This window comes from Panthera leo, chromosome C2 (assembly GCF_018350215.1).
Source record: "Panthera leo isolate Ple1 chromosome C2, P.leo_Ple1_pat1.1, whole genome shotgun sequence".
Taxonomy (NCBI): Eukaryota; Metazoa; Chordata; class Mammalia; order Carnivora; family Felidae; genus Panthera; species Panthera leo.
The window spans coordinates 110,059,937-110,086,736 of record NC_056687.1 but is presented as its reverse complement, the minus strand read 5'-3'; the positions used below and the strand labels follow the sequence as shown (position 1 = coordinate 110,086,736).

General features: G+C 38.8%; 1 protein-coding gene across 4 annotated transcripts in view; it reads left to right on the top strand.

The window, feature by feature from the left end:
• ARHGEF26 (Rho guanine nucleotide exchange factor 26) overlaps positions 1 to 26,800 on the top strand; it is a 128,191-nt gene that overhangs the window by 18,301 nt on the left and 83,090 nt on the right. For all 4 annotated transcript variants that reach the window (XM_042955078.1, XM_042955077.1, XM_042955076.1 and 1 more), the window contains 2 exons: positions 9,936 to 9,992; positions 13,581 to 13,741. In XM_042955078.1, the coding sequence (XP_042811012.1) occupies positions 9,936 to 9,992; positions 13,581 to 13,741 (218 nt within the window). The remainder of the gene's footprint in view (positions 1 to 9,935; positions 9,993 to 13,580; positions 13,742 to 26,800) is intronic.

Genomic DNA, 26,800 nt, shown 5'->3' with positions numbered 1-26,800 from the left:
TTAGGTATTTTCCAGTCAGCTTTGGCCTCCATGATGCATTATGGTGGTCAATGTGGCCACCTTGGGTCATTTATTTTGTGGAGGTTGTGAGTAGAACAGCTTTTCCTGTAGGGGTCTGTGAGACCGACATGTTGTTGAGCAACATGACTCACGTATCTAGCGTAAATTTATACATGGTGGAATTGATGCTGCAAACATGCTGCCTATCAGAGGTGGAGCATAACGAGAAATACATTTTACCTTGTAATCGTGTGTGTGTGTATGTGTGTGTTTGTGTGTACATGTCAAAAGTTAGAAGTTACCCTCAGTACTTGCATTACACAATGGTGTTTTCTGTCCTTTCTGTTTTATTACATTTAAATAGATGTTGACCAGAAATCCATGAACTTGATTGTGTCAATCACCTGTAGTTTGGAAAGCACTGGTGTCTGATTCCAAAATCCATTGATATTAACACTGCATTGTAGTGAATGGAACAAACAAAGCAAGCCTAGATCCCAGTACCTGCACTGTAGGAACTTAGAAGCTGGTTCAGAAGACAATAGAAATGAAATATCTAAATGATGTTTCTGAAAGAATGTAGGACACGATGCCAAAATGAATGACCCAGATAGATACTATAGAGAGCCATAAAGGTCAGGGAAGTTTTCTCTAGAGAATATGACTACAACTAGGTGGGCAGAAGAGTAGGAAATAAAAGCAGTAGAAGTATGAAATATGGCTTGAATGGCGTTTGACATATAGGTAAAGGAAGAACAACAGTGGTAGTTCTGTGCCTGTGTCTCAGATCTCCTCCATACCATGAGACAGTCCCTGTCTGATGAAAACATTGCATGCTTTTTGTACACCTAAGGTAAAATATCAGTTAGTTCACTTTCTTACCCAATATTCCAGAACAGGTTTTGCTCAAGTTAGATTTTTATTGCAAGTCTGGGAAATTAACTTTATCGTCAGTGTTGTTTTAAGTAACTTACTGTTTTGGAGTTGATCGTTCCGCTCCATCTGCCACTTGACAAAAACAACAGACAAAAGTGAAAGAGCCACTGAAATGTTCACACCACCTTCACAAACGGGAGTTTTCCTGCCCTGCAAGAGGAGCGCACCTCAGCCCTGTTCTGCCTTCGTCAGCCCGTGTTGACTCGCGCCTTCACTATGAGTCAGAGGTGCTCATGCTCAGTTACCTACTACTTGAGTCCAATCACCACTGTCACACCTGCACCCCTGCCTGTCCTCACTCACTTTCATCACTGCCTCAGAAGCCACTGCGTGGTTTGGGCTTGATTGAAATCTTGCTTTCTTGTTGCCTCCCTTTCCCTTAGCTATTTCGCTTCTTTTATCTGCTAGTGGTCACCTGCCACACCTCTAGCTTTCCTTGTGGGCAACAACAAAGGAACGCAGGTAATATTGACACCCTGGAACCATTCCATTTGCCTGCTGTGCTTGCTTTCCTCCTTTCGAGAGAGGACTTTGAAACATATTTTAGCTTTTATTAAAAATGAGGCTGTAATTACAAAGTACCAGTAGACAAAAGGAAGAAAATAAAAATTAGTTGAAATCTCTCCCCTCCCCATCATTATTGACGTTTTGATATAGAACTTCGCAGACTTTAAAAAAAAAATGTATATATGTATAGAGTTTTTTCTTTTGAGCAAAAGCTCAATAATTTAATATTGCCTTGTTACCCATATTTCCCCCTACCAATATAAATATCGCTTCATGTCTTTAAATCTACTGTTTTGTAACTCATTTTTTTTCTCTCAACCATGCTGTGAATGACTTTTCATGTCCTTAAACTTTCTTCTACAAGAACTTTTTTTCAAGCCCATAGCCTGTTTCATCAAATAAGTGGATATTTGGTTCTTTTACCCAACTCCCTGTTGTCAGTTGTTAGTTTGTTCTGCGGTCTTCACTATAAAACTCAAAATCTAAAGCTGATTAAGTTCTTTCAAACAATGTTTTTGAATCACAGAAGTAATACAGGTAGATTCTCCGTATTTCAACATTCAACATGCCAGTTAAGGCTAAATCTGTTTTGACTTTACCACCAATTCCAGGCCTTTGCCGGTTAACCACTGTGAGCACTGCTTCTGGGGATTGTGTTAAACGTTTTACTTTTTAAACATCTTGCCTTTTATTAAATGCTTTTAGAGAATTGCCCTTCTCTTCTAAAGTCAGCTTCCTTTCCATCCTTTCTATTTCATGTCATTAGCTTTTCATGCCTTTCCTAACTTCACTTTCTTCTCTTAATTGTTGATCAATACGGGAGAGCTGCTTCTCATCTGGGGGCTAGAGGTTGACTACGCTGGAGTCTGCGCTCAGCAGCCCATAGGGGAATGAGGCTAGTGAGAGCTGCAAGTGAAAGAGAGGAATGTTTTTAGCAGGAGTCATGTCAAGACTAATGAAAGAGTTAAGTTGCAGGGTCCCCCGCTGACAGGGTAGCTTTCAAGAGCAGCAGAAGCTGGGAACCCAGTGGGAGGTGAGGTGTCTGGGGCATTCAGGAGGAGGACTGTTTTAGGGGATGAACAGCTGCAGATCACAACCGCCAGGAATTCAGAAGTGTTAGAAGGCAGGGTGCTGTGATGGTTAAGAGCTCACAGCCTTGGGGGTGGGGGGGTGAGCAGGCAGGACTGGGTTTGCATCCCGGTTTTACTGCAATAATATTAGGGCTAATGATTTAACTTTTCCGTGATTCTGCGTTTCATTTGTAAAATAGGGTTAGAGCCAGCCTCCTTGCATGGTTGTGATAAGGTTTAGGTGTTACAAGTTCTGGTGCATGGTGAGCATTTGATGCAGCAGTCGTTTGAGAAGTAAATTGAGGGCCAACAAGAATTGCATTAGGAGTTGGCCGGATACAGGTAGCTAGCTAGTGAGGGCTGGCTGGCTACGATGAAGTAATGTGTGCTTATCTCCTAAATTGTACAAAGGACAACAGTTCATTCTTGTACGTTTAACTACCTATCTGCTTGTGGTTTGTACTCTCTGCCTCCTATCTGTATTGAAATAATTCGGGTTCATTCGGGAATGCTGGCTCTGTCTGTAGAAGGTGACACGGGCCATAGAGGAGAGAAAACCTCGAGCCCTGGCCTGCCTTATCTGAGTTTGCCATTGATTTAGCAGGCCTGAGGTTACCTCCAGGAGGCTGCTTGCTGCTTCTTAAGATCCAAGAACTTTGGTGAGGATTACAGGATTATTACTACAGTAGATCAGAGAGGAGATTGGTTTTTTGAACAAATGAATTAGGAGGTCCCTGGCATGTTAGTTGACATATTTTTAAAATCAAGCCTATGATTTTATTAGTCGGACCATTGTCTTCTACCTCTTCATTTTTTAAAATAGTGTTTTATCTATTTACCCACCCTTCCCTAAAAATGTGACACTGTCTTCCTCTTGATCTCATTTATCTGATCTTTGGTTACACAGATGTCTCTTTATTTTTTAGTTTTTTTTTTAATGTATTTTTAGATCTCTGACCCTTTAGACTGATGTTCTGTGGCAGCTCGTAGCTTGGGTAGTGTGATCTCTCAGGGTCCTTCTGATATGAATGAGGTGGGACTAGAGAGAGCCTACAGGCCTGGTTGCAAGGACACTATTTCTGGATCTGCGCAGATTTTTCATTTTAGGGACTTGAGACATACTCTCAGGGGGCAGCCGTTCCCATGTTATTTACAGTGAAAGAACTCTAGCTCATTTATAATTCAGGGGCTGTATGGGTTGTGTTAAGTCTGTAGAAAGGACCTGGGAGTGATTGTGTCCCATGGTATAATTTTACTTGGCAATTCATTCCCTTCCCACTCTTGAACTCTTGAGAACAAAAGCCTGTGAATAGGGAATCACCAACAGGCGTGAATAACCAGATGATTTTCAGCAAGTGGGTAAACTCCAACAAGTTCAAAGGTCTTAGCTCAAGTTGAGTATTCAATGTACATTAGTGCTTTATGGAGCCAGAGTGATCTTGGAGTATAAATACCTGTTCTAATTTTTCACCAGCTATATTTCTGAGCCTTTTTGGTCAGTCAGTCTTTTGGGGCCCTCCCATTCTGGTTTCCCTGGCTGGTGGGGAAACATAGTAGAAAGAATGTGCCTGCATCTTATCTAGAAATAGTGTCAACTCATGGAGGGCCTGAGAACATACCCCGTGGAAAATGATCATCTAGTTGGCTGAGAAATTGGTGTTACTAATGTCAGCTTCCCCCACAGATATCGGACCAGCTGTAGATAGGTTCTGTATAAATGGCAATACCAGGGCTCTGTTTGGGAGTTAGAGAACTTGGTTTATAACCTATTCCAGTCAATGAAGTCAAAGGCCAAGGAATAATTGTGCAAAGTTTATGGATTTCTGGACACAATTCTCTGCAAGGTGAAAACTCCTGTAACTATGGTGAGTACAGGAATGGAATTAAGTGCTAAAAACCTGCCTGCAAGGTATCAAGAAGGAGCCAGGCATGAATTTTAGATGGAGTATCTAATAATTAACTTCTGGCATTATACTTTACGGAGTTTACCTTTTTATCAGTTTCAAAAACTACATTTTAGATCTAACTAGACAATATCATTTCCATAGATGAAGTATCTTGTATCGTTCTTTATTAGTTTTAGCCAATTGTCAATTTCCATCTCATTTGAATATGCAAATTATATCCCTTAGAAAGATCATGAGTGAAGAGTTTCAATACTGATTACAGCAATAAATACGTATATATAAATAGAATCATAAGGATGAATGTAAAACTATTATAACATTAATGAGTTCTCTGCATTCACTGTCTTGATAAGCCCCATACATACATTTATATTTTGTAACTTATGTTAAAATTATAGATTTGGGGAGTACCTGGGTGGCTCAGTCGGTTAAGTGTCCAGCTTCAGCTCAGGTCGTGATCTTGCAGTTCACGAGTTCGAGCCCAATTTAGGGCTCTGTACTGACAGCTGGGAGCCTGGAGCCTGCTTTAGATTCTGTGTCTCCCTCTCTCTCTGCCCCTCCCTGCTCATGCTCTGTCTCTCCCTCTCAAAAATAAATAAACATTAAAAAAACCCACAAACTATAGATTTGGGCTCAGTTGTGTTTGTTTTATTTGAAGTAATTTTTATCTATTTAAAATACTGAAGATAATGGCAGGCATCATACTTTCTTCTTAGAGTCTGGAATCTGCCATAGCAGATTAGATTAGGTGAACTGTTAGGTTATACAAAATCAAGAACCCCAGGTTGAATCCAGTTCTTAGTGTTTCATTAAACTACTTTTTCAGTTTTATTTACTGATGACATAGTTAAATTAAAAATTTTAAATCAGTGAGGAATAAGAAAGCTCGAATGAAGTCAGACATTTAGAGGAGTGTTGCTTTTGCTGTCTGTGTGTTCCCAGTTGTACTCAACCAGAACTACCAGTACGAGATATAGGTTAAAATATAGAAGAGGCCTGTACAATTTTAATTCTTTTTTCATTTAGGATAGCACACAGGAATCAGGTGTTAGAGGCTGCTATACTATTTTTTTTTTTTCTTTTCTACACATGGAAACGGGGAACACTTGAAGAAACATGATGAACTTGATAATATTTCAGATTCTCTTGGCACAGATGTGCAAACTGCAAAAAACAGGTCAATTTAAAAAACTATAGGTATAAATATATGTTTCTATGCATTTTTTTTCCCTTGGGGGGGAAAAATAGGCTGAGCATTTCAGTGAGTTTACTTAAGTTTACTGATAAGGTTGCTGTTTTTGAATTAGAACATTTCTAGAGGTATTTACTCTTCATATTCTCCTCATTTCCCTTCCTTTTCTACTCTCCACCCCTCCTTTCCTTCCTTGTTTCTTTCTGCTTGATCTTTTGCTCTAGTGTGTTCATTCTACCCTAATATTCTGTACTCTTTTGCTAGTCTCCATGGAGCCTCCTTTGATATCATTCTCTCCCTCTCTTTGTCTGGTTACATCTCTCCACACTCCTTAGTCTCTGAAAGCACCTGGCCTGTTCATGACCTTCTACATCCAGGTATCTGCTCTCAGGTACTACTTAATTTAGAGTTGAATGTAGAAAGAGGTCTCAGGTGGACAAAATGATTCCTCTTGGCTCTGGAGGGAGAAGCTGTCTAGCCTGCCCTGAACAGAGAAGGGCTGGGATAAGAGGGCAGGCCCCAGAGCAGTGGTCTGGCAGCCAGCCAGGAGGGCTTGGTCTGTCATAACTCTCTGGAGTAAACTTTCAGGCTTCTCCAATATGCTGCACTTCAGATTTCTTAATTATGACCCAAGAACACTCCCCTAGAATCGTTTGTCTTTTCTTTTCTTTTCTTTTCTTTTCTTTTCTTTTCTTTTCTTTTCTTTTCTTTTCTTTTCTTTTCTGTCTCCGTGGTTTTGTATGGGTTGCTGGTTTCTTACTGATGACTTTTTGTTAAAGGAGTATTTTATCATTGTTTGTATTAGTATTAATGAAATATGATAATTCTGGGAGTTAGCACTTTGCCTTTTCAACACTACCTTTCTTCCCCCTCTAAAGAAAAACTATTTTAGCTAGGGATCTTTTTTTCTTTTCTTTTTGATACGATGAAGTACTGTTAATCCCTCAGTAAACTAGCTGTCATCAGTATGGGTCTCAACGCACATGTGGTTCACTCTCTTTCTCTTAAGATTTCTTGGTCTGAACTCATTAATAATTTTGGACAGGGATGCCAGTGCATGGCGATTCTGGTGATCTCACCTGCAGAGATTGTGGGCATGGTGCCTGGATATCGATCTGCCAGGACTGTGTGTCAGGAAGGAAATCCTGTGAAATTCCTGCTCAGGGTTAACCAAACGGGAGCAGTGCTGAACGGTTTCATTCTTCTGGCCAGTCTCCTCCCTTATAAAATGGATGAAGAAGCCTTTTTAGCCATGAATTCTTGCTGACAGGCTGACCCAGGGTCAGGATGGTGGGTAAGGCTAAGAACATTCCACAGTATGGGTGGATGAAAAAGAACATATGGAGACTTGCTACAGACCTGGCATTAGAAGGAGTCTTAGTAATGATTGCCCAACACTAGAAAAGAGGTGCCTCTCGGAGAGAGCAGGAGTCCCTCAGCCATATAATATCATGATGGAGAGCATGAGCTCTGGAGTTAGACAGGCATGAAGGCAGATCCTGGCCTTCCTACCTGTTGGCTATGTGATCTCAGATCTTAAACCTGAATTGGAGATAAGAATAGTATTGACTTTCTTGAGTTTTTATGAGGATTCAGTGGGAAAAGAGGTATAAAAGTGCTTATTTCCACACTTCCAGGCACACAATAAATGTTCAGTCAGTGATTGCTACCTTTACCATTATTGATTTAAGACTCTTTCTACACGACTGCACTGTTTTTTGTCCTTTTCCAAAAGTCAGGTTGGAGACTGTGACATGTGACTGTCTTCATTTCCACGGCAGCACCATGTAGGGCACTGTGCACCAGCGGCCTTCACACAGGGCTTGCGCCAGCAGGGATTCATGGAGACTCTGCAGAGTGGACAGGGATACCATTTTCCAGATCTTTAAGTTCCAGGGATCCTCCTTTCTAACACTGAGACTGCATGTGCACAGTGTTACCCCAGGGTTTTTTCCCGGTTTCCTCTCTTACAGTTGCCCTTTTGCATTTTTATTAAAGAAAGGCGTCTCTCTTTTCCATCTCATATCTTAGGGTGGTGCCTTGTTCCAATGTGTCAGACCACTGGGGCGCAAGATACAGGGGGTCAATTTAGAATACTGGTTTTAGGGGCGCCTGGGTGGCTCAGTCGGTTAAGCCTCTGACTTTGGCTCAGGTCGTTATCTCATGGTTAGTGAGTTCAAGCCCCACGGTGGGCTCTGTGCTGAAGGTTCAGAGCCTGGAACTTGCTTTGGATTCTGTGTTGCCCTCTCTGTCTTCCCCTCCCCTGCTCATGCTCTCTCTGTCTCTAAAAAATCAATAAACATTAAAAAACAAATTTTTTTAGAATACTGGTTTTAGGGAAGCCTCTTTTAATGAAGCCACCATAAAGTCGCCACCTTACTAAGGGTTGCATTCTCAGTAAAATTCATTTTTAGGGTCTAATGCATTAAAGTTGGAAGTGATTGTGTTATTTTGATCATAGGTTATTAATGATAATTGTGGTGATTATATAATCCAGAAGAGGGTCTTTTATACTTAAAACTCATTGGTCAGAGGATATTTTAGAAAATTAAATGTAAAAGTGTACTTTTGCATCAAAGTATACTAGTGTAATTCCTCAGCTACCCTAACACATAGAATCACATTAGGAAATTTGGGAGGGAAATTGGCATAGAAATGTGATTTTTATGGAGAAAGAAGAATAATCTCCAGTTGTTATGGAAAGTATATTTATCTTTAAATGGATGGTGGTGGATATCACATCATTATATTTTTTATATTCCACTGGATACATTGAAAACAGTGTAGGCAACAGGTTTTAAAATGTCTAGATTTACAATTAGCAGAAAACTATATCTTTTAATTCTTATTTTATAAATGTTTATTTTGAGAGAGAGAGAGAGAGAGAGAGAGAGCGCATGTGAGTGAGGAGGGGCAAAGGACAGAGGGAGAGAGAGAATCCCAAGCAGGATCCACACTGTCAGCATGGAGCCCAGTGTGGGACTTGATCTCAGGAACCTGAACTGAAATCAGGTTGGATGCTTAACCGACTGAGACACCCAGGTGCCCCATCTTTTTAATTCTTTAAATACACAACGAAAACTTTGAGATGTCGACTTAAGAATGATCTAGGGGAACATGGTTAAGAAAACTTTATTAGGAAGTATGAAAACAAAAATGTTTGAAGACCTGTGTTAATATTTTATTGCTATTAGTTTCTCAGAAAAGGGGAGGGCACTCACCTTTCTTGCGGTCCTTCTTTCTCTTAAGCACAGAATTTAATTGGTCAACTTGTATGTATGCCTGACCTTTTGCTAATTTATTTATTTAAAAAAAAATTTTTTTTTAACGTTTATTTATTTTTGAGACAGAGAGAGACAGAGCATGAATGGGGGAGGGGCAGAGAGAGAGGGAGACACAGAACCGGAAGCAGGCTCCAGGCTCTGAGCCGTCAGCCCAGAGCCCGACCTGGGGCTCGAACTCACAGACCACGAGATCGTGACCCGGGCTGAAGTCGAACGCTTAACTGACTGAGCCACCCAGGCGCCCCTCTTTTGCTAATTTAATCTTCAGCTGAAAAACACGAGTATCTTTCCTGTGCCAGACTCAGTGTCAGGTGTAGCAGAAAACACACCAGGCCCCGCCTTCATGGAGTTCTTAGTTCAGCCTCTACTCTTTGGTTTAGAAACCGCATTATGATAGAATCTGCAGTAATCAAATAAAAATGGGTTGTAATTTAGGTAGGGACTGCAGTGATTTATCTAACGCTGCAACTGCGTTACTCCCGGTATGAGACCGGCGTTCATGGCTCTTGTGGGTACTGTTGCTTGTCCAAAGAACATCAGGCTAACATCCTTATTTGGCAAATTTAAATATGTGAAATTTGGACAGAGAGGACTTTGTTTTCCTGTTTGATTGGGTTTCTATGAAGAGCACGGGTATTCTGTGGAGTCTTGGTGAAATATAGAATTAAAGTTACTTTTTAAGTGTGCGGTCTTGGGCAGTAAACTTTTGAGGGATGGCTTCGCTTTATTGTTAGGTTTCTTCACTTATGATTTGTGAAGTTAATTTGAGAAGTATTTTAGGAATATCTAGACCTAAGACTAGAGCAGATTAATTAAACCTGATAGGAGAGTGTTCTAGACGCTTTGCAGTTCTTTTGTGTTAATGCTAGTTTATTAATATGATTCAATATTACATGAGGGACCCAGAAATTAATATGTGCTTAATTCATATGTCTTGCATAGTTTCCTATAATTCATTTCTCGAAGGGTGTGGAGTTATGCCTTACGTGATAAATTGTTAAAGTTAATGAGCTCAACTTTCTTTTGCTTTTTCCTCTAGGTGAAAAGAAATGGATTATCACAGACAGTTAGCCAGGAGGAAAGAAAGAGACAGGAGGTATGTTTTCTACTGGCGGATACTTTTATTTATATTTTTGATATATTTTTTAAGTTTTTAAATTTATTTCAAGAGACAGACCGTGTGAGTGGGGGAGGGGTAGAGAGAGAGGGAGAGAGAGCAAGAGAGAGCAAGAGAGAGACAGAGAGAGAGAGAGAGAGAGAGAGAGAGAGAGAGAGAGAGAATTCCAAGCAGGCTCCATACTGCCAGTGCAAAGCTGGATGCAGGGCTCAAACTCATGAACCATGAGGTCATGACCTGAGCCGAAATCAAGAGTTGGATGCTTAACTGACTGAGCCACCCAGGTGCCCCAAGCAGATACTTTTTAGAGTTCCAAGGAATGTGTGTGCTTTCATCTACTGTGTTCACTGGTTCAGTGTTTTCCTTCAAAAACGTATTCGTTTTGTTCTTTTAACATGGGGGTATGTGATCATTGTCAAATAAAGCTCCACGTAAGCACCCAGAAAAGAAAACTTTAAAATACCTTAATGTCATTTTAACTTAAATAACAAAGCACCTAGTAGAGGTATTTAAATTGAAAGAAATATGTTGAAAAATGAATGAGATGTTAGGTCCTGGAATTGAAAAAGGATGTTGGTGGGAAAACTGATGAAATCTGAGTAAAGTACATAAATTTGTCTACAGATAAAATGTAATGTGCCCTCGCTGTGTCATGTGCCCTGGCTAGGGGAAGCTGGATGAAGGAAATACAGGAACTCTGAACCCTCTTTACAAGATTTCTATAAATTAAATTTGTACCAAAATAAAGGTTTACTTAATAAAAATAAAACTGATAGTAATAGCATTTTACAACTTGAAGTTTGAATAAATGTAGTTTAAGGAAATTACTCATTGTAATAATATTGTGAAGTTCTCAAAACACTTTCCTCTTGTTTTATGCATATTAACATGTATATATATGTTTGTGTATATATGTGTGTATACATATACACACACAAATATTGCACAAAGGACATGCACTGTATTTTTGTTTCATGGGCATAAATAACACAAAAATACACGGGTACATTATAGTGCCATTTTTTTTTTAAGTTTAAGAATAGTATATAACATTGGTGTACCCATCACTGAGAATTAACAAATATATTACATTTATACTTTTTACTCCTATTTTTTAAAGACAACAAGACTTTCAATAAAGTAGAATTCCTTTTCTCCTCAGTTGTCATCTTTTTCCTCTCCTCCCCAGAGGCAACTGTAATTATGAAATGATGTGTATCTATCCAAATTGTGTTTTTAAGTCATGTATTACATATATTTATGTACATGTATTTGGGTGCATGTGTGTGTGTTAAAATGTAGATACATGCTTATTCTGAACATGTTTTTTGTTTGCTTTTGACATTCAGCACTATATTTGGGATTTATGTAGGTTAATATATATTAATGTAGTATTAATATGTATATAGTATTCCATTTTCTAAATTCCACCTTTTAAAAAAAAGCTATTGTCCAAATTTTGGACAGTAGGTGATATGTTTTTTTGTTTTTTTTTTTTCTTTATCGCAACATAAACAGTGTTTCTTTGTGGACAAATTCAAGAGCTACTCTAGGGTCCTAAGCCCATTTGATTTGAACATTTGTGTTCTTTTAAACCTTTCCTATTTCAGCCTATTTCTTTCCGCTATATTTTGAAAATATTCAGATTTGTGATAAAAAACTAGTGATGGCAGCAAATCTAACTTTATGGTTTCTTTCTATTCCTATATGGCTATTTTTAGAAAGTTTAACCCAATTTTCTTTTAAGTAGTTGATGGCTCTATTGCAGGATGTTTTAGCAGTTATTATATTAAATCTATTATATTAAACTGCCACTTATTCATCTTTTCACGTGACCTATTCTATATCGTTCATGTCATATTTTTGTTCAAATCTTAGTATTTTGCATTTGATTACAAAAGCTTTTGCTTTTGAAAATATTTTGTCATTCCAAGTTACCATATCTATGAACAACCTGAAATCCACTATTTTTGGTCAGGAAGTGACAATTTTCTTCAGTCTGCATTGAATTTCCTAAGGATAATTGTATTGACTGAATAGAATTATGCAAGATTCAGGTCAAGTGAGACTCTTAATATCCTCACTCTTTACTCATTAGATGATTACATCACTTAAGTGCCTGGAGCACAGCTGAGGCTAGACCAACACCTTTAAGTAAGACTTCCTTTAAAGCTTATAGATGCTGAAAAGGGAGGCGAACATTGAGACCAGCACCACTAAGCTGACTTACAAAATATGGCCCAGCCAGCAGTTGGGCTTCCACGTGCCTGTGCCTGTCTGCTCCCACCTAGTCTCAGCCACAGCACAGGGCCTTATGGGAAGAATCTCCTGTGCGTTTTGGGTCAGGGGCTTGAGGGGAGGTGGGGAGGAGCCCTGGAGGTCAAGGCAATGATGGCAGTGTTACCAGGGAGATCTCTGGGGAAGGATGCGAATCTCAAGCCTGCAAGGATGTTTACCACCCAACCTCAGGAAGAATCCCTGTATTGTGATTCTTGGAGGATCTGAAGTGGTTTTGTTTTTTTTTTTGTTTTTTCAATGTTATTTGTTTTTGTGTGTGTGAGAGAGAGAGAGAGAGAGAGAGCGCGTGAGCAGGGGAGGTGCAGGGAGAGAGAGACACATAGAATGTGAAGCAGGCTCTAGGCTCTAAGCTGTCAGCACAGAGCCCGATGCAGGGCTTGAACCCACAGACCACGAGATCATGACCTGAGCCGAAGTCAGACGCTGAACTGACTGAGCCACCCAGGAGCCCCTGAAGTGATTTTTGTTAATGAGCTAGATGAATTCCTTACACAGGGTGTAGGTGCCTATTCACTTATGCGGGCTGGCTTTTCATCATTATGAACACTTACCAGGTAACCATTGTATGCCTGACACCAACCATTTCCGCAGACAGTCCTTCGCTCCTTCTTGAGATATTGACGAGAGCAGAGAGGGTGGCTTGTTGAATAAACAGAATTACTTTCAGTTGTATGAGTTTAATATAAAAGAATTCCTGTGGCTGATAAAAACCTTTTAAGGGTGAATACAGTCATGCTCTTTTAATACACCCAGACTCTTTGCTGTTATTGACTGCAAATTTGTTAGACTGAAACATAGAGAGAGAAAAGGCCCACACAAGAGGAGAGCAAAGAAATGTATTTGTAAGAAATTTTCTCTGAATCTCAAGTGATGTCTATAATCCTTACTGTCCCAGAGCAGTCTACTTTGAAAACAGGGCTGTAGGAGATGACCCCAAAGGTTAATTAATGTCACACTGAGATTTTATGACAGGCCCTAGCTTTCTTCCATAGATTCTACCCCTTGGCAAAGCATGACCTCAGGATGCAATCTCAAGTCATCCAAGTGCTTCCACTTTTTCATTTTTACACTGTCGGCAGTGACTCTATTTCTTGAGATTTGGATGTTCATGCTTTACATGAAGTCAGTAGTTAGGTGATGCGTTTTCCTTAATGCTTATCTTTTTTTGCTTTTCAAGATATGTCTTTTTTTATAGGAGAGTTATGAGAACTTATTTTAGTTCTTCAATTATAAGAATTAATGATATCTTTCTTTTCCCCTCTTTACCAGGCTATCTTTGAAGTCATATCCTCTGAACACTCATATTTACTCAGCTTGGAGATCTTGATACGAATGTTTAAAAATTCTAAAGAACTGAGTGATACGATGACCAAAACAGAGAGTCACCATCTTTTCTCCAACATTATGGATGTGTGTGAGGCAAGCAAAAAGTAAGTTCACCTTAGTTGGCCTTTAGTCAGGCCAAGACATTCCTTACTAACGAACATCTGTGTTACCTCAAACAAGACCTTTAGAAGTATGAGGTCTCTCATGGAGTTAATTGGCTTTTATCTTTATTCCTTGAAATAAATTTTAAGGTATGTTTCAGGTTGTTGATGTCTAGATGGATGCCAAGTGCATAATGAGTTGTCTCTCACTCCTCTGTCCCTCCCTGTTCTCCTCACACTTGTCCTTTTATTCTTCCTTTTAAATTATACCAATAATAGAACAACTTTTAGTTGTGCAGGAAAAAATGACTCACAGTCACACTAGTCAAATACAAACGTTATTTTTGTCTACATTTTCACATTTTTTCTTCATATATGTAATTATTATTTTGAAAATGTAGTCACAGTGACCTGCTGGTTTCTTTAGGTTTTCCCTAGTTAAGATTCCATAAATACTATTAGAGGAGTTTCCATTATTAGTTTTAGTGAGTGTAGGAATCTCAGCTTGTATACCAGTGATGAGCTCTTGTATTCTTTTGAGTGAACTACGGAGCCTGTACTGGAGCCATGTGCCACCAGTGGGCTAAGCTGAGCCATCCTGAGTTGCTATTTTGCTAGGTCAAAATGGTTGAATATTGGCAATTTTAAATAGTTGGCTCAAAGGTGGGTTTACCGTCTAATTAATGAAGCTTAAGCTTTAAGCTTTAATTAATTATTTGCTTTTGTGCCTGTTTTTTTTTTGTTTGTTTTTTTTTAAAGTTTATTTAGGGGCGCCTGGGTGGCTTGGTCGGTTAAGAGTCCGACTTCAGCTCAGGTCATGATCTCATGGTCCGTGAGTTCGAGCCCCGCGTCAGGCTCTGTGCTGACAGCTCAGAGCCTGGAGCCTGTTTCAGATTCTGTGTCTCCCTCTCTCTCTGCTCCTCCCCTGTTCATGCTCTGTCTCTCTCTGTCTCAAAAAATAAATAAACGTTAAAAAAAAAAAATTAAAAAAAAAGATTATTTGTTTATTTTGAGAGAAAGAGTGGGAGAGGGGCAGAGAGAGAAAGAGACAGAGAAAGAATCCCAGGCAGGCTCTGCGCTGTCAGAACAGAGCCCGATACAGGGCTCCATCCCACGAACTGTGAGATCATGACCCGAGCCAAAATCAAGAGTCAGACGCCTAACCAACTTAGCCGTCAGGTGCCCCGTGCCTATTTATTTTTCTAATTTTTGTGCCTGTGTGTTGTACCTGCTTTAGTACCCACAAAAACCGGATCTGTCCTAGGTAGGGAGTATTCTTGTGAATCTGGACATTGTTTATTTGTCACGTTAGGGTAGAGCCAAGCAGACAGTAATGATAACGTGCTCATGCCCACTGGCACCTTCACTGTGTGCAAGTAGATCTTCCTTTTGAACTTACAAGATTGACCATTCATGTTGAACACGTAAGCCTATGAATTGAGGCTACTTCAGAGTGCTGGAGTTTGTGGTCAGATCCATGAGATCTTCAAAATTTCACGGAAGTGACACAACCTCAGAATCCAAATTCTGCCACAGGAAAAGATCTTGGTAATCTTGATACTGATGTGGATACTTAAAAAGAACGTGTTTTGAGAAGGCAGTGGGCCCGTGGTGTGTGGGTGGGGGCATGCACCACGGCTTGGAAATCCTTGTTTAGACGTGGGGTTGTTGCTTGTGTTCAGCCCATTGGTCCTCTTGGTAGTCTTAGCAGTTTTGGTAAGAGAAAGGGACATCTCTTTTCTCCTTCAGTGAAGAGTCAGAACAAGAGCCTTAGATGGTGTGTTCCTATTTGAAAGGTATTCACATTTCCAAGTGAGTCTCCTTCATTTTAACGTGTATTTTGGTTGATCTATAAAACCAGAGCTCTGTTTTAGATACACAACTATCAAGAATTAATACTGTTTTGATAACTATAAAATGTAAGTCATCATTTCAATGAGAATATGTTTTCTGAAAACCACAGTGGCATGTTTTTATTCTTCTGTGGAATTGTGCTTTGACTTGTGTGGGCATCAGTCAGCTTCTTGCAGTGTATAAATGACTCCAGAGAAAGCCTTTAGTAAATTCTGTTGTAGACAGCAACAGTTCTTGGGCAGAGGATGCTTTGGGTCCTTACCTTCTTTGGGCCCCCAAAGCACTTCTTGCTTATCAGGGTAGTTCACCAGGGTCCTGGGCTCCAGCAGTTGCCTTTCCTTTTGGTAGTTGGTTAACCTTAAACAGGTTGCTAAACCTTCCCCCCTCATTTCTTATTTATTAAATGGGGATTAAAAAAAATCTATATCTGGTTAATCATGAAATAAGTAAGTCATTTTGTTTAAATTATAGATTACAATTTTGTGATTTTAATTTCAATCTTTTAAAAAATTGAAATCTTTTATAATTTCATTAAAAAGTTTTCATTTCTCAGGCACCTGGGTGGCTCAGCCTGTTGAGCATCTGACTTTGGCTCAGGTCATGATCTCACAGTTCATGAGTTCAGGCCCCATGTTGGGCTCTGTGGTGACAGCTCAGAGCCTGGAGCCTGCTTCAGATTCTGTGTCTCCCTCTCTCTCTGCTCCTCCCCCACTCATGCTCTGTCTGTCTCTCTCTGTCTCAAAAATAAACATTAAAAAAAAAATTTTAATGTGATAACTACTTGATGTGCTACCCATGAAAGAGTTTCCAGTCCTAAGGAAATACTAAATAAAATGTTGAATAAAGCAAATGACTGGTGTTCAAATTAGTGATTACTGATGAAGCATGGTGTTGCTCAGTGTGGCATAATCAAGACTATCTTCATTGTTGTACTTCCATGAAAAATTGTAGCTAGAGTTGAAGTCAGAACAAGCTTTGTGACTTCAATAGTGGCTCAGGCTCTTCACTGCTTGCCGATAAATAACACTAAGAAGCCTTTCTGTGTAAGAAAATGTTATATGAAAGCAGGCAGATCATTCCGATTCTGGGTGTGAGTGCTTATCAGTGGCATTTCCCTACTAAGTTCTTTGTTTTGTAAAGAATTGCTCATTTCAGTCATCACTTGTGGAGCCTCCTATTCTGCAAGATGCCTGGGTTCTAGAGCATTTCTGCTGGCATCCACCCAGTGTCTCTTGGTCTCCAAGGATCATCAGTAGCTGGTGGCACATCTGTAGTGTGTGCGCGGAGGAATCATAGAGCAGGGCCCTGCCCCTGAAATGGATAGGCCTGGGTCACGCTGGAGGTTATGGGCTGAAGGGTCCCTGGTGAGGGTGAGAGCAGATGGTGAAAGCCTTTGTGTGCCCAGCTGAGGAGTTTTCAAAGTTTCCTGAAGGCTGTGTGGAAACATGGAGTGATCCAGTAGGGGACGGCCAGGGTGGCCCAGGAGATGACAGTATGGTGTTTGCATTAGAGAGGATGTAAAGATGGTGGAAGGTTTGAGGCCACTGCAGTAATACAGCTGGACATGATGGGAAACAGAGGGGCCCTATGAAGAAGGACTTGAGAGATACTTGGAACATGGAGTCTTGAGGACTTGGTGAGAAAGAGGAGTTTTGTTTGCCTCCCACAGGTGTCTGCCCGGTTGACTGTGGACAGTGGTTGTATTAGCTAGGATATAAGGCAAATAGGTTGGGGCTTAGTGAGGGAGATAAGGAATTCAGCTGGGACCAGTTTTGAAGTGACAGTGGAGCATGAGGGGAGAACATCAACTTGAAAGGAGAAAAACGGATTAGAACTCCAGAAAAATCTTGACTGGAAATGTAGATTTGAGTTAGTTCTCCACACTGTGGGTTTAAGTGAGATACTGGAACTTGTAACAGTTGGTTTTCAAGTGGTGGCAGTGGTTGTATTTACCTACTAGGGCATTTGGAAACGTATTTTTGATTGCCCCAGTGACTTGGAGACTCTCCTGGCATTTTGAAGGTGGGGACAGAAGTGCCAGGCACCCTACTGTTGGTAGGACTGACCCAGACACTCATGAATTGTCCCATCCAGATGCCAGGTGTGCCCTCCTTGAGATGCATGGGTAAAAGGGAATGGAAAAGAAAGCCAGTGTCAGAATTTTGGCACAAAAACATTTAAGGAGCCTGTGATTTGGGACAGAAATGAAGTAAATAGGATAAGAATGACGCTGATCTTTCTCAGGCTCCTTGGCTTTCTTTTTAATGCCTTCCTGTGACCCTTTCTGGCCTGGCAACTATTTGCATTGTGTGTGTGAGGAGGTAGCTGGACTCCTGCTGATCCTATATTTGTCCCCTCCTAGGAAAATGCCTCTTTTCTTTTCCTTTGGTGATGATTAGAGCTGAATCTTTTAAATTTATGCCTTTGGGTCCATGCCAGTGCAGAGCCTTTGACCTCCCAGCTCTGGACCTACTGCCTTTTACTTAACTGTGTTAACTTCCTTCTGACTCAGATTCGTGAAACCCCTCTGGATTCATGGGCCTCCTGTCTTTTAAGGACCAAAGATGCTTTCATGTATCTATGTCCATTTAGAATGATTTATAGATAATTTCTGTATTAATAGGAAAAGACCTACAAGTATGATTGATTTACATACATTTGCAGCAGAATATGATCTAATTCTTGCTTTTACATTTAAGATCTATTGATGGTAAAAGACATACTTTCAGGAAAAGAAATGGCCTTTAGTAAAGACTAAATGTCAACCCTATGGCTGTCTTTAGAAATGCTATGCTCTAAGTAAGGTGTTTTGTGTTAAAAGGATTTCTGCAAAATGAAAAGTAGATGAGCCTTTGTTTTGATGTTTTATTTAAAAAAATTTTTTTTTTTTTAACATTTATTTATTTTTGAGACAGAGAGAGACAGAGCATGAACGGGGGAGGGTCAGAGAGAGGGAGACACAGAATCTGAAACAGGCTCCAGGCTCGGAGCAGTCAGCACAGAGCCTGATGCGGGGCTTGAACTCACATACCGCGAGATCGTGACCTGAGCCTAAGTTGGACGCTTAACCGACTGAGCCACCCAGGCGCCCCTGTTTTGATGTTTTATAAAATGATGTGTTTGTACTCCCAATGCTGAGTTTTCATTATAAATTTCTAGGTGATGGATTTAAATTTTTTCAATAATAGAATATACTATTATTTGTAACCTATAAAAATATACTGCTAAAGAACTTTGCAAGATGCTTACTTTTCTTTTTCACATTCCAAAGTTAAGAGATTGGCATTTCTTTAGGAAGTAATTTAAAGCTAAAACTATGCCATCTTCAATTTTACAGAGTAAAATAAAAATATCCATCAATGTGCTTTCGTGTCCCGAGGAACTGAATTTGTTCCCAAGATATGATGAGCAGCTAATGCCAAACTCTTCAGTTTCTGCCTTGTGTGGAAGAGTAACTTACAAAAATAATAAACATACAAAATAGTACTTACCCAGCACTTGCTTCTCTAGAAGATTCTTTTTCCTGATTTTAATCAGATTATATGAAAATTGAAATATCAGGGGACACTAAATACTGTTCTCAATATATATGCTTTAATATTATTTTGTGAAATGACTTTATGTTCCAAAAGTTGACATTTTACTCAAATAATGGTGTAGCATATCTGTGTTGTAAAGTAGGTTTCCTATTTGGTAATTAAAAACTCTAAACTTTAATGCATTAACAGTAAACCTTAAAAACTTTTATAGTATTAATATTAGCATTTCATCCTTCCTAATTTTTAAAGCTAAATTTTATTTTTTTCTTTCTTTCTTTCTTTCTTTCTTTCTTTCTTTCTTTCTTTCTTTCTTTCTTTCTTTCTTTTTGAAGTTTATTTATTTTTGAGAAGCAGAGGGCGAGAGGGACAGAGGACCTGAAGTGTGGAGCTTGAACCCACAAACCTTGAGATCATGACCTGAACTGAAGTTGGACGCTTAACCATTGAGGCGCCCCTAAAGCTAAATTTTACAAGAAAACATAATTAAGTTTAACTAGGCCAGAGAATATGGAACTCTTTATGTTGTAGAACCTGAAGTATTGGCTATTGCCATTGTTTTTGGTCAGCAAATGTTTTTTGTTTTTTTTTTTTTTTACTCCATAGAAGTTTACCACAGAATCTTTGGTAAATAAAGCAACTGCCCTGTTTATCTTCATGGAACAAAAAATCTTTCTTTTTAAAACCCAACTTCTTCAGGTGATAGTTGAAAGACAGTGACACTCAGAAGCTACTTTTTATGACATGCTTTGGCTTTTTCCGTCCTGAGATAAGGAAACAAAGAAGTTGATTTGAAATTCACCTCAAGTACTCTACAATAGCATGGATATTTTAGTCCACATTGTTCAGCTTTTAGTAATAACCAGTGTCTGAAGTAATAGTACAAGAAATATGTAGTTATTTAAGTATCATTTCAAGTAGGGGAAGAAGGATGACAGGTGTCTGAATAATAGCCCCAGTCCTTTCAGGGAAGGCTGTGGAGAAGCAGTGAGAGGTCTGAAGAGTTTGTAAGTCTTTGTAACTGATGCTACCTAGTTAAAGATGACTGAGGAGACGTATGCCCTTAAGTTCATTCCTTCCTGAAATTCCATCAAAAATGATAGAATAGTCAAGAACATAAACCCCCAAGGATCAAAAACAAGCAAATAAAACAAGCAGACCAAAAAAACCAAAACAAAACAAAACCCCAAAATTTAAAAAGAAGAGACAATGACAGCAATATTTTGGAACCTGAAAACAGATGGACTCTCAAGTAACTATTTCAGGCAATTTGAACAGGTTAACTCTAAACTGGTAGTGAGGAAATCCAAGAAAGAATTAGATTGAACCCCCAGAACCTCTGACTGGCTTATTTCACTTAGTATAATACCCTCCAGTTCCATCCACATTGTTGCAGATGGCAAGATTTCATTCTTTTTCATCACTGAGTAGTATTCCACTGTGTGTACGTGTGTGTGTATATATATATATATATATATACACACACACATACATACACCATATCTTCTTTATCCATTCATCAGTTGATGGACATTTGGACTCTTTCCATAATTTGGCGATTGTTGATAGCACTGCTATAAACTGTGGGGTACATGTGCCCCTATGAATCAGCACTCCTTTATATAAATACCTACTAGTGCAATTGCTGGCTTATAGTTCTATTTTTAATTTTTTGAGGAACCTCCATACTGTTTTCCAGAGTGGCTGTGCCAGTTTACATTCCCACCAACAGTGCAAGAGGGTTCCCCTTTCTCCACATCCTTGCCAACATCTGTTGTTTCCTGAGTCGTTAATTTCAGCCACTCTGACCGGTGTGAGGTGGTATCTCAGTGTAGTTTTGATTGGTATTTCCCGAATGATGAGCAATATTGAGCATCTTTTCATATGTCTGTTGCCATCTGGAAGTCTTCTTTGGAAAAGTGTCTATTCATGTCTTCTGCCCATTTCTGCATGGATGTTGAGTTTGGTAAGTTCTTTGTAGATTTTGGATACTAACCCTTTATTGGATATTTCATTTGCAAATATCTTCTCCCATTCCGTTGGTTGCCTTTTAGTTTTGTTGATTGTTTCCTGTACTGTGCAGAAGCTTTTTATCTTGATGAGGTCCCAATAGTTCATTTTTGCTTTTATTTCCCTTGGCAAATACTTATTATCTCTACATCTTAGTTCTCCCTCTGTCCAATGCGGACCGTAGCTTATCTAACCTCATAGGGTTGGTATGAGAATTAAACTTGGTGCGATACTAGGTAAACTCAGGTAGGAGTGATTTTGTTGATATTAGTACTGTTATTTTGATCATCTCTATCTGGTTTATGAAATGTCTCTGAATTACTTATTTAGTGACTTTTGTATGATATTCTCTCTATATTTGCCTCTGCTGTCATTGTTTAAGGACTAGGTTAAAGAATAGGTTTTATGGATTGTGGCACAATGGTTTGCATGAGTTTCTTCTTAAAGATGATCGTGGCATGTTTTACAACATTATAACAATCATCTTCATTTTGATATTGAATGAAGTAAAAATAAGTGGATTCTTCCTTGATCATAAAGCATGTTAGTTCTGACTTAGGTTAGGACTAAAATCTGAGCTGTTTGCTTCCTCTCAGCATTGTGTTTGTCTTGTAAGCAGTGGATTCCTTGGAACATTCTTTCAAAACACACCCTAACATGCTCCGGCTGCCAATTGGGCCATTCTCCTGGTTGGTTTTTGCAGATGGTTGGGGCTACTACACGCTTTTTTGCCTTTTTGCATTGCTTTTGCAAGGTCCGAGAGTCTGTGGATTCTGAGTTGTCACACAGAGATTTAAACTTGGACCAGGATCTTGGTTGGGACAGATGGAAGTGTTACCAGGCTCAGTCATTAGCTGTTATCAATCTTAAACTAGAGTAGAATTATGGAAAAAGAAACAATGGCTAGGGTGTAGTTGCAGTACTTCATCTGCATTGCATTTACAGCTGTAGATTTTGAACCATTACATGGATTTTTGACTCTTGCCAGTTTTGAGTTAAACAAGCAGGACCACACAGTTTTTCTGGCCGATGGAAAAGATTTTAATGTAAACTTTGTGATCTCGCCAAGTTAAATCTAGCACTTGATTTAAGCACGAGGAAGATGGTTGACGAATTAAATTTCAAAAGCAAACTCCTTTAAGCTTGCTTATTGCTCATTTATTGTCAGATGTTACCTCTAAACGCTGTGCATTAATTATTAGCACCTGGGCATCAATTTTGTTTCTCCAATGCTTTTCTTATTTCTCTGATTTAATCCTTTATAGAGTCTTGTGGAATACCATCATTTCTTTACTGCAGGAGCTTGAAACCCAAATTATGTGAATTGGTTTAAGATCATTCACTTAAAAGAAATGGAAACTAGTGATTTTTTTTTTTTGCTTCTTTAGAATGCATTCCCCTAGACCACTTTTTCAGAACTACACATACATTTTAAGCACAGTTATGGTTTCAGTGTAGGGCCTCTACTAGGGATTGCCCATCTGGAAAATAGTTAGGATTTGCTCTTTTTGGTATACATCACTTTTGGCGCTAGTTGTAGAGAGTGATTAGATGCTTATCTCCTATTTGCATGTCTTTGACCTCTTAGAATGTGGAGAACTTAAAAGCAAAGAGCATTTAGTGTTTTGACACTGCTCCGTGCATGGCACATCATAGACATCATCTTGTTATTTCCCCATGATCATCGTTCCCTCAGGGATAACTGTCCAGTAGCTTTATCCTTGGCAGTCTCTGAATGTGGCTCCATGGTTGAAGTGTTGACTGTGTTCTCTAGAAATAAGCTAATTAATCATGAAAATCTTATAATTTATATCTTATCAGAAGCCCTAATATGCAACTATTCAATAAAATTAAAAAAAACATTCAAATTGTTTTTGTTAGGTCCTTCAACTACTTTCACAATGATGTGGGGAAGAAAAGAGAATGTATGTTTGGAAAGTGCTGTCTAAATTCAGATTATTTGCTGCCTCTTTGTGAAAAGTCTGATGTTTTCAGAGTAAACTTTCATAGAAAATGAGTTTGCAAGTCTTTCTTAGGACTTAAATGAAAGAATTCTTTGTCCCGTAGGTGGTAATGTAAATACTGAGCAACCTTGCAGAAAAATAGTTTAATTTTTAAAATGTCAGCTTTGTGTAAAAGCTGTGAAAATAGGATTTTATTAAAAAATCTGAAATCACTTTCTATATGCTAAGAAGACAGGTTAATACTGTTTTAAATATTAATTCAGTATATTATTACCATATTCTTAGTGTGTTTTTTTAAAGGATGGGGATTAAATCACACAAGCCTTGCGATTTTAGATTTTACAAGTATATTTGTAGAAAAATATCTTGAGGAAAATGTGTATCATGAATGGTATTTGTTAAAGAACCTAACTGATACTTTATCTATACAGTGTTTTCTTTGGATTTCAAAAAGGTTTCAGGAAATGATTTGAATTTGGAAAAAAATTTGGTGGAAAGGTTCCATAGAAACGTCAAGATTGGCTAAGATTGACCTTGTCACTTGTGGGGGTTTCAAACAAAGGTCCCTTTGTAGCAAGAAAACTGTCTCTGTATCGAGAGTTCATTGGAATTTCTTTTCTAGCAGAGAAGAGTGATATGAACAACCAGAACAGGGCACAATGGCAGTGTTTGTGTTTATCTGCTGAAGTTGTCCTGTTCTGGAACTCCTACTTCTGATTCTCTTGCATCTTGTGTATGTTTGATGCACAACACTTCGTTACACATATGTATGTATGTGTTTGTGTGTGTGTGTAGATATCTTTGAAACATATGCTAGGAATAAGATGTTTTCCAGGACATCTTTTTTTTTTAATGTTTTTATTAATTTTTTGAGAAGAGAGTATGAGCAGGGGTGGGGCAGAGAGAGGGCGATAGAGGCTCTGAAGTGGGCTCTGAATTGTCAGCAGTGAGCCCATGCGGGGCTCAAACTCACACGCTGCGAGATCATGACCAGAACTGAAGGCGGACGCTCAACTGACTGAGCCACCCAGGTGCCCCTCCAGGACATCTTTATAGCCACTTTCACAAGTTGAAATTTTAGTTGAGTCTATTCTATTGAAAAGGGAGCAGAAATGATTAAAGCCATGAAATTATTCTCTCAGATTTCAGTAAGTAGCGTTAAGTTAAAGATCATCAGGAGGACTATTTTTTTTTTTAAATCTATTATCACAGATTTAGCTGCTTTATGTCTAATTTTTGGAGCATCTGGTGGAGTCATCTGGGAATGTATGTTTTGCAGGTTTTAAGCCACATTAAATATCAGGGAAGAGTTGGTTTGGCTTATTTGTGTTTATGCCAACCATAGGGATCGCTGTATTAAATGCCTTTATTTGGGCCCTTGCCTATCCCTTTATTTTTCTTTTTCAGTCTTCTGGCCAATATCCAGTTTACTAACACAAAACTACTTTTGTGATCAGAATATAGCTTTATTAATTTAGAATATCGGAGTATCAGTTAACCAATTTATTAATAGCTATAGAGGTCAGGATGTCATTTTACTAACATTTCCGAACAGTTTACACTAAGGGTGGTTCTGCTTTTTTGCACATTAAGTATCCTTTCCAACGGTTAGAGAAGGGGGAACGTGTAGTGATCTAAACTTAAAACACTCTGCCTCCACATATTGTTGAATAAAACATATTCTTCTGGACTCTTTGAAGACCCCGTGTGTTTGGAAGCTCAGATGTTCAGGCTGGAGAAACTTTGGCTTGCTTTTGTCTGTTTTATTGCAGACTTTCTTGGCATGAACTGATTCTTAATTTTGAAGTCTAATTCTTACTGATCACACTTGTCTCTCCTGAGACTAGAGCAAGGAATCCTAATCTCGTCTGTAAGCGGATCACTTCATCCTTCCACATGTTAGCTGCAAAGTGAGTTTTCCGTCAGCATGGAGCTAATGTTTATCAGACTAACTAAGGAGTCTAAAACTGGGGCCCTGAGGTGCTTGTCCACTTAGGAGTCTGTTCTCACCAACTCACGCTGGAGAATTACTTATTTCTACCAGTGCTTTTGCTAGACAGTGTATTCTCCCCATGGTGTATGAATTCATGAAAGTTGGTCTCGTGAGGCTCATGAGGGTGGGCTTTGCAAACATTACCTTAGGCTCACAGTCTGACTTACATTAGGGCCTGGATGTGGTAAGTGGTAAAAGCCTTTTGGGGATGGTATGGAAAAATGTAGCTGTACACATGGCCAGTTTTTTTTTTTTTTTTTTTTTTTTTTTTTTTTTTTTTAATGTGGGAAAGATTGGCTGGAAGAAGTAAAGATGTGAATAACCTGCTAATAAGATAATATATGAAAACAGTTTTCTGAGAGTCAACATCCAAGCTATGAAAAACAGATGGGGCAGAGGGCTCTAAAAGCATAACTGCCTGTTCCTTTCCTCTGCAAACTGTTGAACACCATGTCTGAGGACAACGTGGCATAACATTTTGATTATCTTAGTGGCAGTATTTCTTTTAATGAGCCTGGAATTCAATTAGGCAAAGCGTGACAAAGTAAAGGTTTAATTTGTCTAGAACTGCTTTGATCCATTTGAAATGCATGCTTTTTCCTCGTCAAGGCTGGCTAGATGTTGATCATCTGGAGGAGGCTACTCTGTTATAATACAAGAAATAGTGGGTGAGAGGTCCTGCCCATCACCACTCAAAATAATATATGTGGTAAAAAATTCAAATTCTGCCAAAGGGTGTGCAGTGAGAAGTCTGTCCCCCAGTACAACTGGTTTGTTGTATAGCTTCCAGAGATGCTCTCTGCATGTACAAGTATGATATTTTTTATGTGACGATAGCTTACCTTACACACTGTTCTGCACCAGTACCTATTTATTTCCTTTTAGTCAAATAGCCAGATTCTCAAATGAAGAATAAGATTAGGTATGTTTTTTTTTCCCTCTTCCTGTACTCCCCAGTAAGCCAGGGTTTCCCCTGTTTGTTTGTTTTTTTTTTCCTCCTATTTTAAATGAATTGTTCCACATGACTTATGGAGTTAATTTCTTAGGGAAATAGTCATTTCTGTGAATATGAGATTTTTGAGCATTACATCTTCCTCTTTGATAAAATATTTTAGGGTGAGGTTTTTTTTTTTTTTTTTTTTTTTTTTTTAGAATAATTTATAGAGTACCTGCTATGTACCAGGCAATGTGCTAGGCATTGGAAATATAATACTGAATAGGACAGGCATAGTTTCTGTCCTGGTGATCTGCTGGGGTAAGCACACAGGGAACAGATACCTGAGAAATGGGGTACCCCTCAAAGCAGGACCTCAGCACAGCCTGGGGAAACAGGGAAGTCACTCTTAACCCTTAGTTATTCTTCCTTATGCTGTCTTACTAGATTGATCTCATAAGGTTACTGCTATTTAATAGTTTAGTTTAATAGATTTTTAATTCAAATATAATTTAACTTAGTCTTGAACTATACAGTCATATATATGAACATACTAGTCATATGTTAATTACTTTATATTTGCAACTAACTTCATTAAATGGGCAACTGGTATATATAGAATAGGGCTTAGTAAACCAACGTTTTGTAATGTAATAAATTGATCATTTAACTATAGTATGAAGATTTTTATTTAAAGAAAAACAGAGCCTGGGTTATGTCTATCACAGTTCAAAATACTAAATGTGCTTTTAGTTTGAATACATAATTTTT